The sequence below is a fragment of the Sturnus vulgaris genome, chromosome 23, assembly GCF_052056855.1.
Source record: "Sturnus vulgaris isolate bStuVul1 chromosome 23, bStuVul1.hap1, whole genome shotgun sequence".
Classification (NCBI taxonomy): Eukaryota; Metazoa; Chordata; class Aves; order Passeriformes; family Sturnidae; genus Sturnus; species Sturnus vulgaris.
The window spans coordinates 7,443,278-7,455,253 of NC_142265.1; the positions used below are offsets into that span (position 1 = coordinate 7,443,278).

Sequence of the window (11,976 nt, forward strand, 5' to 3'; positions counted from 1 at the left end):
AGAGTTTCAAGGTTTTTTGTGGGTGAAAAAGTTAAAGAAGCAGCAGTTCTGGAGCCTGTGCAGCACTGGGAGTGTCTTTAATGGGGTCACCAAAGGAGCTGTTGAGTTTATGGAGGCTAAAATCATCCAGGCTCTGCTTGGTGGTGTAAATCAGGCACTCTTTGGGGACCTGTGGAAAATAAAATGGATTTATCCCCTGCTGTTCCCTGTGAAATGGCAAAGAATAGGGAAGAGGTGCCCCAAAAAACCCATTTGTGATGAATTTACCAGTGCAGAATCTGGAGTAGCTGATAACAATGTCATTATCTTGAGCCACTTCAGGGCTGAAATCTCAGAGCTTTGTTCCTAAATGATGTCATTTCTTTCAAGATTTCCACCCCTTTTCCCCTGCCGTGGCCCAGTTTCCTGCAGAGCCTCTGTGTGCACAGAGCCAGGGGGAGGATGGATTGCTCTGAGTCCTGAGGATGTCAGCTTTGTTTATCCAGAGCAGTTCTGGGTGCTCATTCCATCCCTTCCATGACACTTTAAATCCCCTGAATACCCTGATTGATCCAGGCTCAGCTTTTCCCTGCTCATTTTCTCCACAAGGAGCAGTTTATCCTGCCTTATTCCAATAATTCTGAGATGATGATTATTATTTTTTTATACGTTTTCTCTTCTTTCATTAAGACACCCAAGCATTGTGCAGCTTTTTGATTTCTGTGGGTGCATCACTGGAAGCATGAGAGGTTTGGCCTGAGATGACTCAGATTTCTCCTGGTCTCAAGGAAATATTCCCTCAAATTCCAGCCTCCTGGGTGCTGTGTGCTGCTCTCTGCCCAAATTCCACCTCCACTTCCGAGAGAAATCCCAACCAAGCTGCTCCTTTTTTTTTTTTTCCTTGCTTCAGGCAGCCTTTGGGATATTTGGATTCTGCTGAAGTGAAACTCAGCTTCAGGTACAAAACCACCAGGTCCAGGAGCAGCGTGGCAAAGATTAAACCCAGCTTTAAGCTTGGTTCTAGTGACAGAAAGTCACAGCTTTGCAGAGAAAAATGATCAATTTTAAGATGTATTAGAAGCAGGTGGAGCCAGATGAACAAGAAGGGATAAAAAAACCTCTGGGAGGTTCTTTGGGCTGAATTTCTGCATTTTGGAGCCACATTCCCACTTTTTTCTGCAGTTACAAGCTCTCAGTTGTCCCAAGGATAATTTGTTTTCACACGTGGTGGCACCACAGCTCCTGGCTGAGGCTGATTCTTTCCTTTTGGCACTCCAGGAAAAAAAGGTTCAAAAACCAGGGAGAAATATCTCAGTTTCCTTAATTTTTAGGAAATCTCCTAAAAAATAAAAATTGAAACCATTCCTGAGCCTCCTGGTAGCAGTCAGGGGGTTTGTACTGAATATAAAAAGGAATTTTAGAGAACCAGGAGGTTCTTTAAACTCTGTCTGTGCTGCTGGGAATAAGTCAGCTTCAATAAGTACTGGGCTTAATGACATTTAGGGTTGGCCTGGGTGTTTTGGGGGATGGTAATTTAATTTTTTTTTTTTCAGATCTTAAAGGCTAAGAATGTTCTTCATCCCGAACCAAGAAATAAATCTTCCACTTCTGCTTTGGCACTGGCCTGCACATTGTTTCATCTGTGACTTTGCATGTTGCTCCCTACCTAGATCCCGTTGCAGTTTTGAGTTGTAAATTCTGTTTTTCAGGCCCAAGCTGTGGTCCCCTCGGTGAACCTGCATTCCCCAAATCCCAGGTTGCTGCAGTCCCCAGGGCTGCCCCCAACCTCGGCAGCTGAAACCTTTTCCTTCCCCTCCTCGAGCTGCCAGGGAGAGGCAGCTTTTATGGAGGAGGAGAGGGTTGAGACACCAAAGGTACAGCTTCAAATCACCCCAGTATTTGGGGTTTTTTTTTGTTTTTTTTTTTCCCATAAATCATTCCAGCTATAAAATATTGTTGTCTTTTAAAAGCACAGCAGTGCTTCTTGAAATTTAACTGTTTAACTTGTAGGTATTCTCTTTCCCTGTGACTTTTTTCATCATTCCTTTGCTTATGTTCCATTTTGGGAAAGGGGGGAAAAAAAAAAAAAAAGTGAGTTTCTTTCCCTTGTTCTTCTAAAATATATTCTCAAGAAGACTAAAATATATTTTCTCTGAAGACTCCTCCTCCACACAAAGGGGTTGAGTGTCCAAAAGGTCCAAAAGGAGCTGCAGCCTGCTCTGGAGTCAGCAATTAGAAGGGGAAATAGCTTAAAATAATTACATTTATGAAGTATGTGACTCTCATAAAACTCGTGTTGTTTTCTCTCGTGTTGCACCACGTTATAACTCGAATTTCAGAATATTTATCCTGCCTGGTGCCAGCTGGGGTTTGATTTCCTGCCTGCCACTTTGAAGGGTTTATTGCTCCCTGGTTTGTTCCCAGCACCAAGAGTGTGGCCCTGCTTCTCCTTGGGTGGTCTCTGGCAGCTGGAAAGCACAAACCAGTTCAAAGGAACTCCAAAAAAAAAAATGAACATTTCAACATTTATTTTGCCATCCCCCTTTTGCTTTGTAAGCTGCACTTTGGCCAGGTGACAGCAGTGAGGTGTCAAGGCTGAGCTCACTTGGGAATATTCGGAATTTTTGTAGCATTTAAAAAACTTCCAGGCTCTGATCCCAGGAAAAACTGCAGGGAGCCAATGTGGGATTGGCTGTGCCAGAGCAGTGCCAGGAATCTGAGAGGGAAAATCCCAGATGGGAAGGAAGGTGTGCAGGAAATTCAATTTAGGGGTAAAATCCACTCAGTCAAAGCAGAGGCAGAGTTTTCCCATGCAGGAATTATCATTTTCCTGCTGTTGAAATGATTGATTTATTTATTTATTGATAATTTATTTATAGCAGTTTCTTGCTATTTTCCTACCATATAGTTCTGCCTCAAGCCTTTGCTCTTTTCCTTTTCAAAACACCAAAGAAGTTGGAGGAGAATTCAGGAATGGCTCACATAAAATGGCTTTGCATGAAATCAGCACCAGCTTTTGTGGTGAAGGATTGAGATTTTTCCATCTGTGTTTTACCCAGTTTGATCCTATTGGTGCAGCAGGACAGAAATATTTATAAATAAATAAATAATAGAAATATAAAGATATATAATTACAGGACAGAACCTTGAAAAGCTGCAGGACACAGAAATATTTATAAATAAATTAATAAGTAAATAAATAAATAATAGAAATATAAAGATATATAATGACAGGACAGAACCTTAAAAAGCTGCAGGACAGGGAAATATTTATAAATAAATAAAGAATAGAAATCTAAATCTATAAAAATAATATTAATATGAATGAAGTAATGCTAATGATTATAATGAGATATTGTTAGAAATAAATGAAAATATAGAAAGAAATATATAAATAAATATAAAATAAAAATCTAGAAATATATATAAATATAGAAATAAATGAAAATATATTAATAGTATTTTGCCTAAAACCCAAATAATTTCATATGGTAAAGAGTTAATTATTATACAGAAAGATCCATGGCAAACTGGCTTGGAGAATAAGAATTAAATTAAAATTAAATTAAAATCTTAGGAGCAGTTTAGGCTGGGGAGGTGCCTTAAAACTTGTGATTCAGAGCTGTGGGAGCTGCTCAGGGTTTTATCAGGCTGGGTAAATCCAAGGAGGGAGATCCCACAGCTTCTCCAGGCACCCTGTGTTTGCAGGGGAACAACATTTATCAAGGGGACTTGTGCAGGGAAAAACTGCATTTATGGAGTCATTCCTGAGCCCTGCAAGGCTGGAATACAAGGCTGGGTTTTTTGGTTTTGTTTTGGTTTTTTTCCTGGTGTTTATCTGAGTGTGATAAATGAGCACAGTGGGTATAGGAAGGGGGGGAAGAGCAGTATTGGACATTCCATAAATATTTTATACTTGTGGCCAAGCTGGCAAAGGTTTTGATAACTCAAAAAAAAACCCAAAAACCCTAAAAAAAACCAACAAACCCAAAAACCTAGCCCTGAGCACAGCATATACAGTGGGAATAAGAATATTTAGTTTTAGGGAACTGAGTGTTAAGGGAGCGTAAATAGGAAATAAAGAATTGTACATGACAAACCTTACTTAACTCAGCAGAGTTAAAAATCCCAACTGCCTTCAGGCCAGGCATTCCCTGCTTTGGGGGGTGATTGTTTGGGCACAGGACAAAGGTGGGCAAAGGACAAAGGTGGGCACAGAATAAAGGTGGGCACAGAACAAAGGTGGGCTCACAACAGCTGGGTTCAAAACAAAGCTGGGCTCAAGCAAAGGTGTCCCCTGTGCCCCCAGGTGAATGGCTGCCTGCTGGACCCCGTGCCCCCCGTGGTGATGAGGAAGGGATGCCAGTCCCTGCCCTCCAGCATGATGGAAACCTCCATTGATGAAGGCATCGAGACAGAAGGGGAGGCAGAGGAGGACCCAGCCCAGGCCTTTGCTGCCCTGCAGGCAGCTCGAGGGGGGAAGAGGAGGCACACCCTGGCTGAGGTCACCAACCAGCTGGTGATGGTGCCAGGCTCAGGTACAGAGCTCAGCTCAAATCTCCTTTTGATGGTGCCAGGCTCAGGTACAGAGCTCAGCTCAAATCTCATTTTCTCCCTCAGCACTCAGTCTGATCAGCTGCTGATGGAAAACGTGAGGTTTTATGAATAAGGACTAAAAGTTTGTATTTGCCTTAAAGGACAAAAGGAAAAAAACACAAAATACCCCAAAATCTGCTGTTGAGACATTATAAAACCAGAGCAGCAAGTTGGCAGGTGATTAAACTCATGTACAACCCCAGGAGTAACAGAAATCTGGCAAAGTTGGCTGCTTTGTCAACTGAGTGTCCCCAAATCTTTGATCCCCTAAAGATGAGCTGGCAGAGCTGGTGAGGAAATAAAACCCTCGGGACTCCAGCACCAGTGAGGTGACCAAGCCTTTCAGGCCACAGTTTAGTCAGGATTATCTGTGGGCAAAAAAGAAAAGCCCTAAACACTTTCCAGACAAGCCAGTGAACATCTGCAGAATGTCTGACTGCTGCAAAGACCAGCAGCAAATCCCCATTATTGTACTGCAAGTTTTACTTGACAATCCCTTTGTCAAAATTGATTTTTTTGGCTGTTCACCCTAAGATAGCTGCTGTTGACAGGAGCAGCTCGAGTCAGGGCACTGATTCCCACTTTTATCCTGTTTTGTTTTTGTTTTTTATCCCAGGGAAAGTCTATTCCTTGGATGAGAACTCCTCGCTGGGCAGCATCGACTCCGAGTACGACATGGGCTCCGTCCAGAGGGATCTGAAATTCCTGGGAGAGGCTCCTTCCTTGAAGGAGATGGTGCTGAGCAGCCAGCAGGCCCCGGGGGTGACCTCCCCATTCCTGGGGCTCAGACCTGCCAACCCAGCCATGCAAGCCCTGAGCTCCCAAAAACGAGAGGCTCACAACCGCTCCCCCGTCAGCTTCCGCGAGGGACGCAGAGCCTCCGACACCTCGCTCACCCAAGGTACCCCCAGCTGCAGGAATTGCTCTCTTCACTGCCCATCACCTGGCCCAGTAATCTCATCTCATGGTATTGGCAGCCAGGAAATGCCCCCTGTGCTCAGCAGTGGTTCAGTTGTCGCCCAGTTTGCTAAATCAGAAAAATCAGATTATTCTGATAAGGGGTTTTTGTTCATCTCCTCTCCAGGAGTTGTACTGGAGGTTATTACTGTTAACAAGTTGGTTTCTTTTTTTTTCATCTCCTCTGCAGGAATTGTACTGGAGATTATTACTCTCAGATTATTCTGACAAGGTTTTGGTTTTTTTTGTTCATCTCTTCTCTATTAATTGTACTGGAGATTATTGCTGTTAGATTATTCTGACAGGAGTTTTTTTTGCTCATCTTCTCACCAGGAATTCTACTGTCAGATTATTCTGACAAGGGATTTTTTGTTCATCTCCTCTCCAGGAATTGTGCTGGAGATTTTTACTCTCAGATTATTCTGACAAGGTTTTTTTTTTTGTTCATCTCTTCTCTGTTAATTGTACTGGAGATTATTACTGTTAGATTATTCTGACAAGGGTTTTTTTGTTCATCTCCTCTCCAGGAATTGTAGCATTTAGGCAGCACCTCCAGAACCTGGCACGAACCAAAGGAATCCTGGAGCTGAACAAAGTCCAGCTGCTGTATGAACAAATGGGATCAGAGGAAGAACCTTCTCTGACATCAGCTGCCAGCCAGCTGCAGGACCTCATCAACAGCCCTGCACAGGTACTTACAGCAGGAATGGGATGCTTTGGGACAATCAGGAGAGGATGAGGTGGTGTGGAGAGCTGAGGAGAGCTGATTTATAGAGAAATTCCCTGTTCCCCTTTCTGCCTTAGACTGGAGTATTTGCAGCCTTTGCCCATCTCGTGGTGTCAGGGAGTGGCTGTGTCAGCTTTCCAAACCCAGCAGCCATGGGCTGGCAATCTGAAGGATGTTTTGGGTTTAGCAAAGGCCAAGATCACCTTTCCTTGGTGGAGGTACAATTGCAAGAAGCACTCACAGCCTGGTTTGCAGAAATGTGAAAGAGCTCCCAGGGAGTTGTTTCGAGACAGCAACCATGGAACCTCAGGCAGGGAAAATCCTTGAAGAAAGGGTTAAGGGAGCCTTTTCTGGATGTGCAGCTTGTTCCTCTTCCTCCTGCAGGAGGAAGGCTCCCAGCAGCAGCAGCAGCAGCAGCAGGGTGCTCACCCCCCGTTGTTATCCCGAAGGCAGAGCTTGGAGACTCAGTACCTGAAACATCGGCTCCAGGTACCCCTTCCCTTCCCTTCCCTTCCCTTCCCTTCCCTTCCCTTCCCTTCCCTTCCCTTCCCTTCCCTTCCCTTCCCTTCCCTTCCCTTCCCTTCCCTTCCCTTCCCTTCCCTTCCCTTCCCTTCCCTTCCCTTCCCTTCCCTTCCCTTCCCTTCCCTTCCCTTCCCTCCCCAGGCTCAGCACAGCAGCTCTGGGCCCCAGGAAAAGCTCTCAGAGGGTAAATGAGCAGAGAACAGCTGAACTGGGAGCTGCTCTGTGTTTGTCTGGTGTCAGGCACTGACCCTGATTATGCCAAAAGTGCATTCTTGCTGTTCTCAGCCTGGCAGTGTTTAATAACTGCTGCTGAGCACAGGTTACTGCTGGAGAATCCCATCGAGGTTCTGCATCAGCAGCACTTCTTAACCCCCTGGACCTTGCTCTTCCACACCCCCTTTATTTCAAACCCATTTTCATTGACCTTTAGTTTATAAAAAACTGGCTTTCCATGGATTTTTATGGCACAATCTCTCCTGCAAAAATACTGTCCAAGGGTTAGAAGCCAGGGGGGATTTGGGGTTTAGAGAGTGGGCAGTTAGAGGGGTAGAAAACTTTTCTCTTGTTTTCTAGGCTAATTCATTAAATCAAAAGCCATTTAACCCAGCTCTGCTCTCCCTGCAGAAGCCCACTCTGCTCTCCAAAGCTCAGAACACTTGTCAGCTCTACTGCAAAGAGCTGCCCCGGAGTCTGGAGCAGCAGCTCCAGGAGCACAGGTGAGAATCCCCCAAACTACACAGAAAAATTATTGTCAAGAGTAATGGAACTGGAACTCTCTTTGGCCATTTAGAAATGATCTGAGAAAGGAAAGCTTCACTTCAAAACTTCTTTTAAAAGCGAGAACAAGTCCTGCCATGTATTTACAAATTTCTCTGCCTGCTCTTCAGCTCCCAAATTCCCCAGAGCAGTGAAGAGCAGGCTTTAAAATACAAACACAGTGCATCTCATTCTTAACAAACTGAATTAAACAATGCATGGGGTTAGCTTAAAAAATTGATATCAGAGGAGATCAGTGATATCACTGAAAGGTGATAACTGTGATGTGCTGCAGAAATTAATGAGCAGGATTGCCCGGGGTGCTGGGAGCTGTGTGGGTGCTCCAAATGACCAGAAATAATTATTTTTTCTGTCCCTGGCTGCAGGCTGCACCAGAAGAGGCTGTTCCTGCAGAAGCAGTCCCAGCTGCAGGCCTACTTTAACCAGATGCAGATAGCTGAGAGCTCGTACCCCAGGGCCAGCCCTCTGCCCCTGCCCTGCCCGGAGGAGCTGCAGCCCCAGCAGCAGCAACAGCAACAGCAGCAGCAGCAGCAGCCCCAGCAGCAGCAGCAGCAGCAGCAGCAGCAGCAGCAGCAGCAGCAGCCAGCCCAGTTCAGCCTGCAGCAGCCCCTGAGCCCTGTGCTGGAGCCCTCCTCGGGGCAGCTGCACTTTGAGCCTTTCCTCAGGCACTTCCCCAAGGTGCAGCTGGAGCCCCCCAGCCCGTCCAGGCTGTCCCCCCCGGGCCAGGGCCAGCCAGCACAGCCCCTGCCCTTCCCTTTCCAGACTTGTGAGCTGCCCCGTGCCGAGCAGTGCCAGCTCCCCCAGGGCACTGCAGAGAGCCAGAGCAGCTCAGCAGAGGCACAGCCCAGCTACGACTCCCTGCCCCTGCCACAGCTGCCAGGACTCTTCGATTGTGAGATGATGGAGGCTGTGGATCCCCAGCACGGTGGCTACGTCCTGGTGAATTAGCAAATGAGCACCCAGGAAGGACAAATGGAGAAGCATGTGAATTTTTGGTTGGTTTTTTTTTTTTTTTTTTTTTTTTTTTCCTACCCCTGCCCCTTGGGAATTCATGGTAGTTTTTTCGACCCTTGAATTGAGAGGGGAACTAAAAATTCACCTGGCTGGAAGAAAAGAAGAAAGGGAAAAAAAAAAACAAACCAGGAGGTGTTTTGCCCCCCCAGTGGCAGGGGCTGGAGAACAGGGAGTGCAGCTTCATCCCACAAAGTCTGCATAGAAGGAGGCAAAAAAGGTGAATTGCAGAGGAAGGAAACAGCCCCTTCAAAAAAAAATTGGAGGAGTTTCTCAGCATCCATCCAGCATCCACTTGGAGAGAGGAGAGTGAGTGCACACTCCTCATACTTCTTGGCAATAAAAGCAATAGTTTTCATTGAAATTCAGGGTGGATTTGGGTCTGCACTGATGGCAACTGAAATCCTCTGGAGAGCAGGAGCACGAGGTGGAATTCAAGGGAAGTTGCACTCTGCTTGAGCTCCTGGTCTGGAACTACTCCTGAGCATCTCAGGCAGCCTCCACTTGCCCCTGCTGGCACCTCAGCAGGATTTCCCCAGCCTGCCCAGGAGCTCTTCACTGTGTGCTGAAGGAATCTGGAGCAAGGGACACCTTGACTTTGTCAAAAGAAACCTGGGACTGTGTGGAGAGACCTCTGGGTGGGGATCTGGAGGATCAAGGATGAGAGACAGAAGGTAAGAGAGCCATGAGAAAGCAAGAGCTGCAGGCAGTGGCATTAAAAAAAAAAAAATCCACCTGTGTGGCTTTTAAAATCACCCCCTTTTGCAAGAGGGCTCTGTCCTGGAGAAGTTCTGCTCACTGGAAAGGATCCACCTGTCCCTGGGTTGCATTTAAAAAAAAAAAACAAGCAAACAAAACTGTGTTTTGAATTTGCAGTATGTGTTGCTGGTGGTTTCTTGAGCTTTGTATATTTGGACAATTATTTAGGGTTTTAGAACTTTAAGGATAAAAAAAAAAAAACAATGAGCTTACAAAAAGTAAAAAAAACACCCCTGTGAAGTGATAGTGCTGTGCCTTTTTCAGTTCTTTATCAGCCTATATGCTTTTTTCTGAAGAAAGTAGACAATGCCCCATTTATATCCCTGCAGTGGCCAAAGTCCCTTCAGAGCACACGTCCCACCATGTGGGACATGTTTAACTTTCTTAGTGTTTGACTGGCTCGTGTATATAGGACACTGAAAGTATCACAGCAATATTTCAGCATCAAACTGTTGATGTGTCAAGCATTTCAAGGAATGCTCCAGCTCCACCAGGAGCTGTGTCTGCAGAACTTTCTGAAATCCAAGTCATGGGAGGGGAGGTGGCTCAGGGAGCTGCAGGAAGCTGAGATCTCCACTTTGGGGTTTGTCTCTGAGCCTGGAGTGGCCAGTGGCCCTTTGCTGAGCAAACATTAAGCACAATTGCAGCTTCATCAAAGCACAAGGAGCAAGAGGAGCTGTGCTGATCACCCCAGAGCTTGCTGCAGGTTTGGCCTTTGATTCTGCACCTCCCACGAGTGCAGGGAGGTGGATGATCAGCATTTACAGCAATAAGAGCACACTGAAGCAGGGGACAGGAGGAGTTCAGCCACTGGGGGTGAGGGGAGCAAGGGTTTAACACTGGTCCCCGTGTGCTCAGCTAGGGACAGCTCCTGTTCTCTGGAGCCTGCTCTGCCACTGGCCCAGCCCAAAACTGCTCAGCCTCTGCCTCTGCTGCCACAGGGATTGTCAGGGCAGCAGCAAGGGAGAGTGTCAGGAGCAGGGACCACGAGATAAAGGTGGCCAAGCAGCTGAGAGAAAAGGGTTTTGTTGTGTGGTTCCCCTTCGAAAGGAAATCTGACACAGTGGAACACCTGGAGGGAAAAAACAAAAACTGAAAAAGTGCGGCAAGAACAGAGCAGGAGCAAAGATGGAAAACAGAATCCTGTCCCTTCACCCCTGCCCTGCAGCAAACCCCAAAGGTTCTGGGATGTTCAGCTTGTCCCAGCACCCCCAGAACTGGGCAGTGACAGCTCCTTGCCCCAGTGCTGCTGCAGGAGCTGGGACACTGCCAGGACAACAACCACTTCCTTCCCCATCCAGCTCCAGGGTCCTGCACGTTACAGGACTCAAAAGATAAAAATAATTCCCTTCTGGAGTTCTGCAGTTCATTTATATCAGGATGTGCCAACCAGTCTGAGCTCCTCTGAGCTTTGCAGGGCTGGGCAGGGGGAAGCTGCAGTATTTTTTAATGTAGTTTAGACTGACTCTTTCCCCTCAGCCAAAAGCATATTTAACATTTCATGTAATTTCCTTTAAGCCAATTAGGACTAAAAGGCTTCTGAAGCCTTCTCATACAGAGAGGATCCATTGGGCACCACTTCCTTCTCCTTTGAAGTGGCTTTTTTTGTTCCAATCTATTCTGTTCTAACATTAGAGAACTGTGTACACTACTGTTAGAGTAATTATTAGCTTTATTATCTTGTACTACAGCCTCCTTTGAAGAGACTTTGGTGTGATGTATATGGGGTACAAATTTCATACGGAGAAAAGTGCAATATGTGTGTGTGTGGTATGTTCTTTAATGTATTTTTTTAAGGATTTAGAGGGTTTAGTCTCTGCTTTGGGAATAAATGCACTAGTTTTGTGAGCTCCAGTTGGGCAAGTTCATCTGTAGTATTTACATGCAACTGATCTGCTGGACTCTGTAAAGCAGTCACGGTGTATTAATACAAAATAAAGAATATGTGCATTTCATTTTTTAAATTTCTAGTGAGCTAAAGCAGCGCCTGCCACTCTTGTCTTCATTAGGGTCAAGTTATTTTCTCTCAGAGGCACAAAATAATCGATGTCTGCTGCAAACACTGCATTTTCAGGCCAGCTCAGAGCCTGGAAATGGTGGCATCCCTGCCACAGTGATGCCACACCGTGACAGGGTGACAGCAGGGTGACAGCAGAGGGAACCAGCCCTGGGAAATCCAACGGGGGCTTTAAAACTGGGACTGGACTGAGTCTGGAAAATCCAAAAGGGAAGGCTTAAAACCATGTCTGAATTCAGTGTACACGACCCTGCTGCCCTGAACAGGCTTGGGAAATCCAAAAAGAGCCTTGAAATTGTGCCTGAATTCAGGGCACACAGCTCTGCTGCTGAGCAGGCTTGGGAAATCCAAGGAGAGACTTAAAACCATGTCAGAATTCAATGTACACAGCTCTGCTGCTGAGCTGGTCTAGAAAATCGAAGGAAAGCCTTAAAATTGTGCCTGAATTCAGTGTACACAGCTCTGCTGCTGATCTAGTTTGGAAAATCCAGAAGGAAAGCCTTAAAACCGTGTCAGAATTCAATGTACACAGCTCTGCTGCTGAGCTGGTTTGGACAATCCTGAAATGGAGGAATATGTCAGACTGAATATAAAATACAAAATATATAAAATATAAAATATACAATATAAA

The 11,976-nt window shown here is 45.8% G+C and overlaps 1 protein-coding gene across 1 annotated transcript in view; it reads left to right on the forward strand.

The window, feature by feature from the left end:
- The window catches only part of SIK2 (salt inducible kinase 2), a 34,310-nt gene extending 23,018 nt beyond the window's left edge, over positions 1-11,292 (forward strand). Inside the window, exons 9-15 of the mRNA XM_088177874.1 lie at positions 1,689-1,853; positions 4,289-4,517; positions 5,192-5,476; positions 6,060-6,223; positions 6,644-6,748; positions 7,406-7,497; positions 7,924-11,292. Of these exons, the coding sequence (XP_088034000.1) occupies positions 1,689-1,853; positions 4,289-4,517; positions 5,192-5,476; positions 6,060-6,223; positions 6,644-6,748; positions 7,406-7,497; positions 7,924-8,506 (1,623 nt within the window). The 3' untranslated portion in view covers positions 8,507-11,292. The remainder of the gene's footprint in view (positions 1-1,688; positions 1,854-4,288; positions 4,518-5,191; positions 5,477-6,059; positions 6,224-6,643; positions 6,749-7,405; positions 7,498-7,923) is intronic.
- The last annotated feature ends 684 nt before the right edge of the window (positions 11,293-11,976 follow it).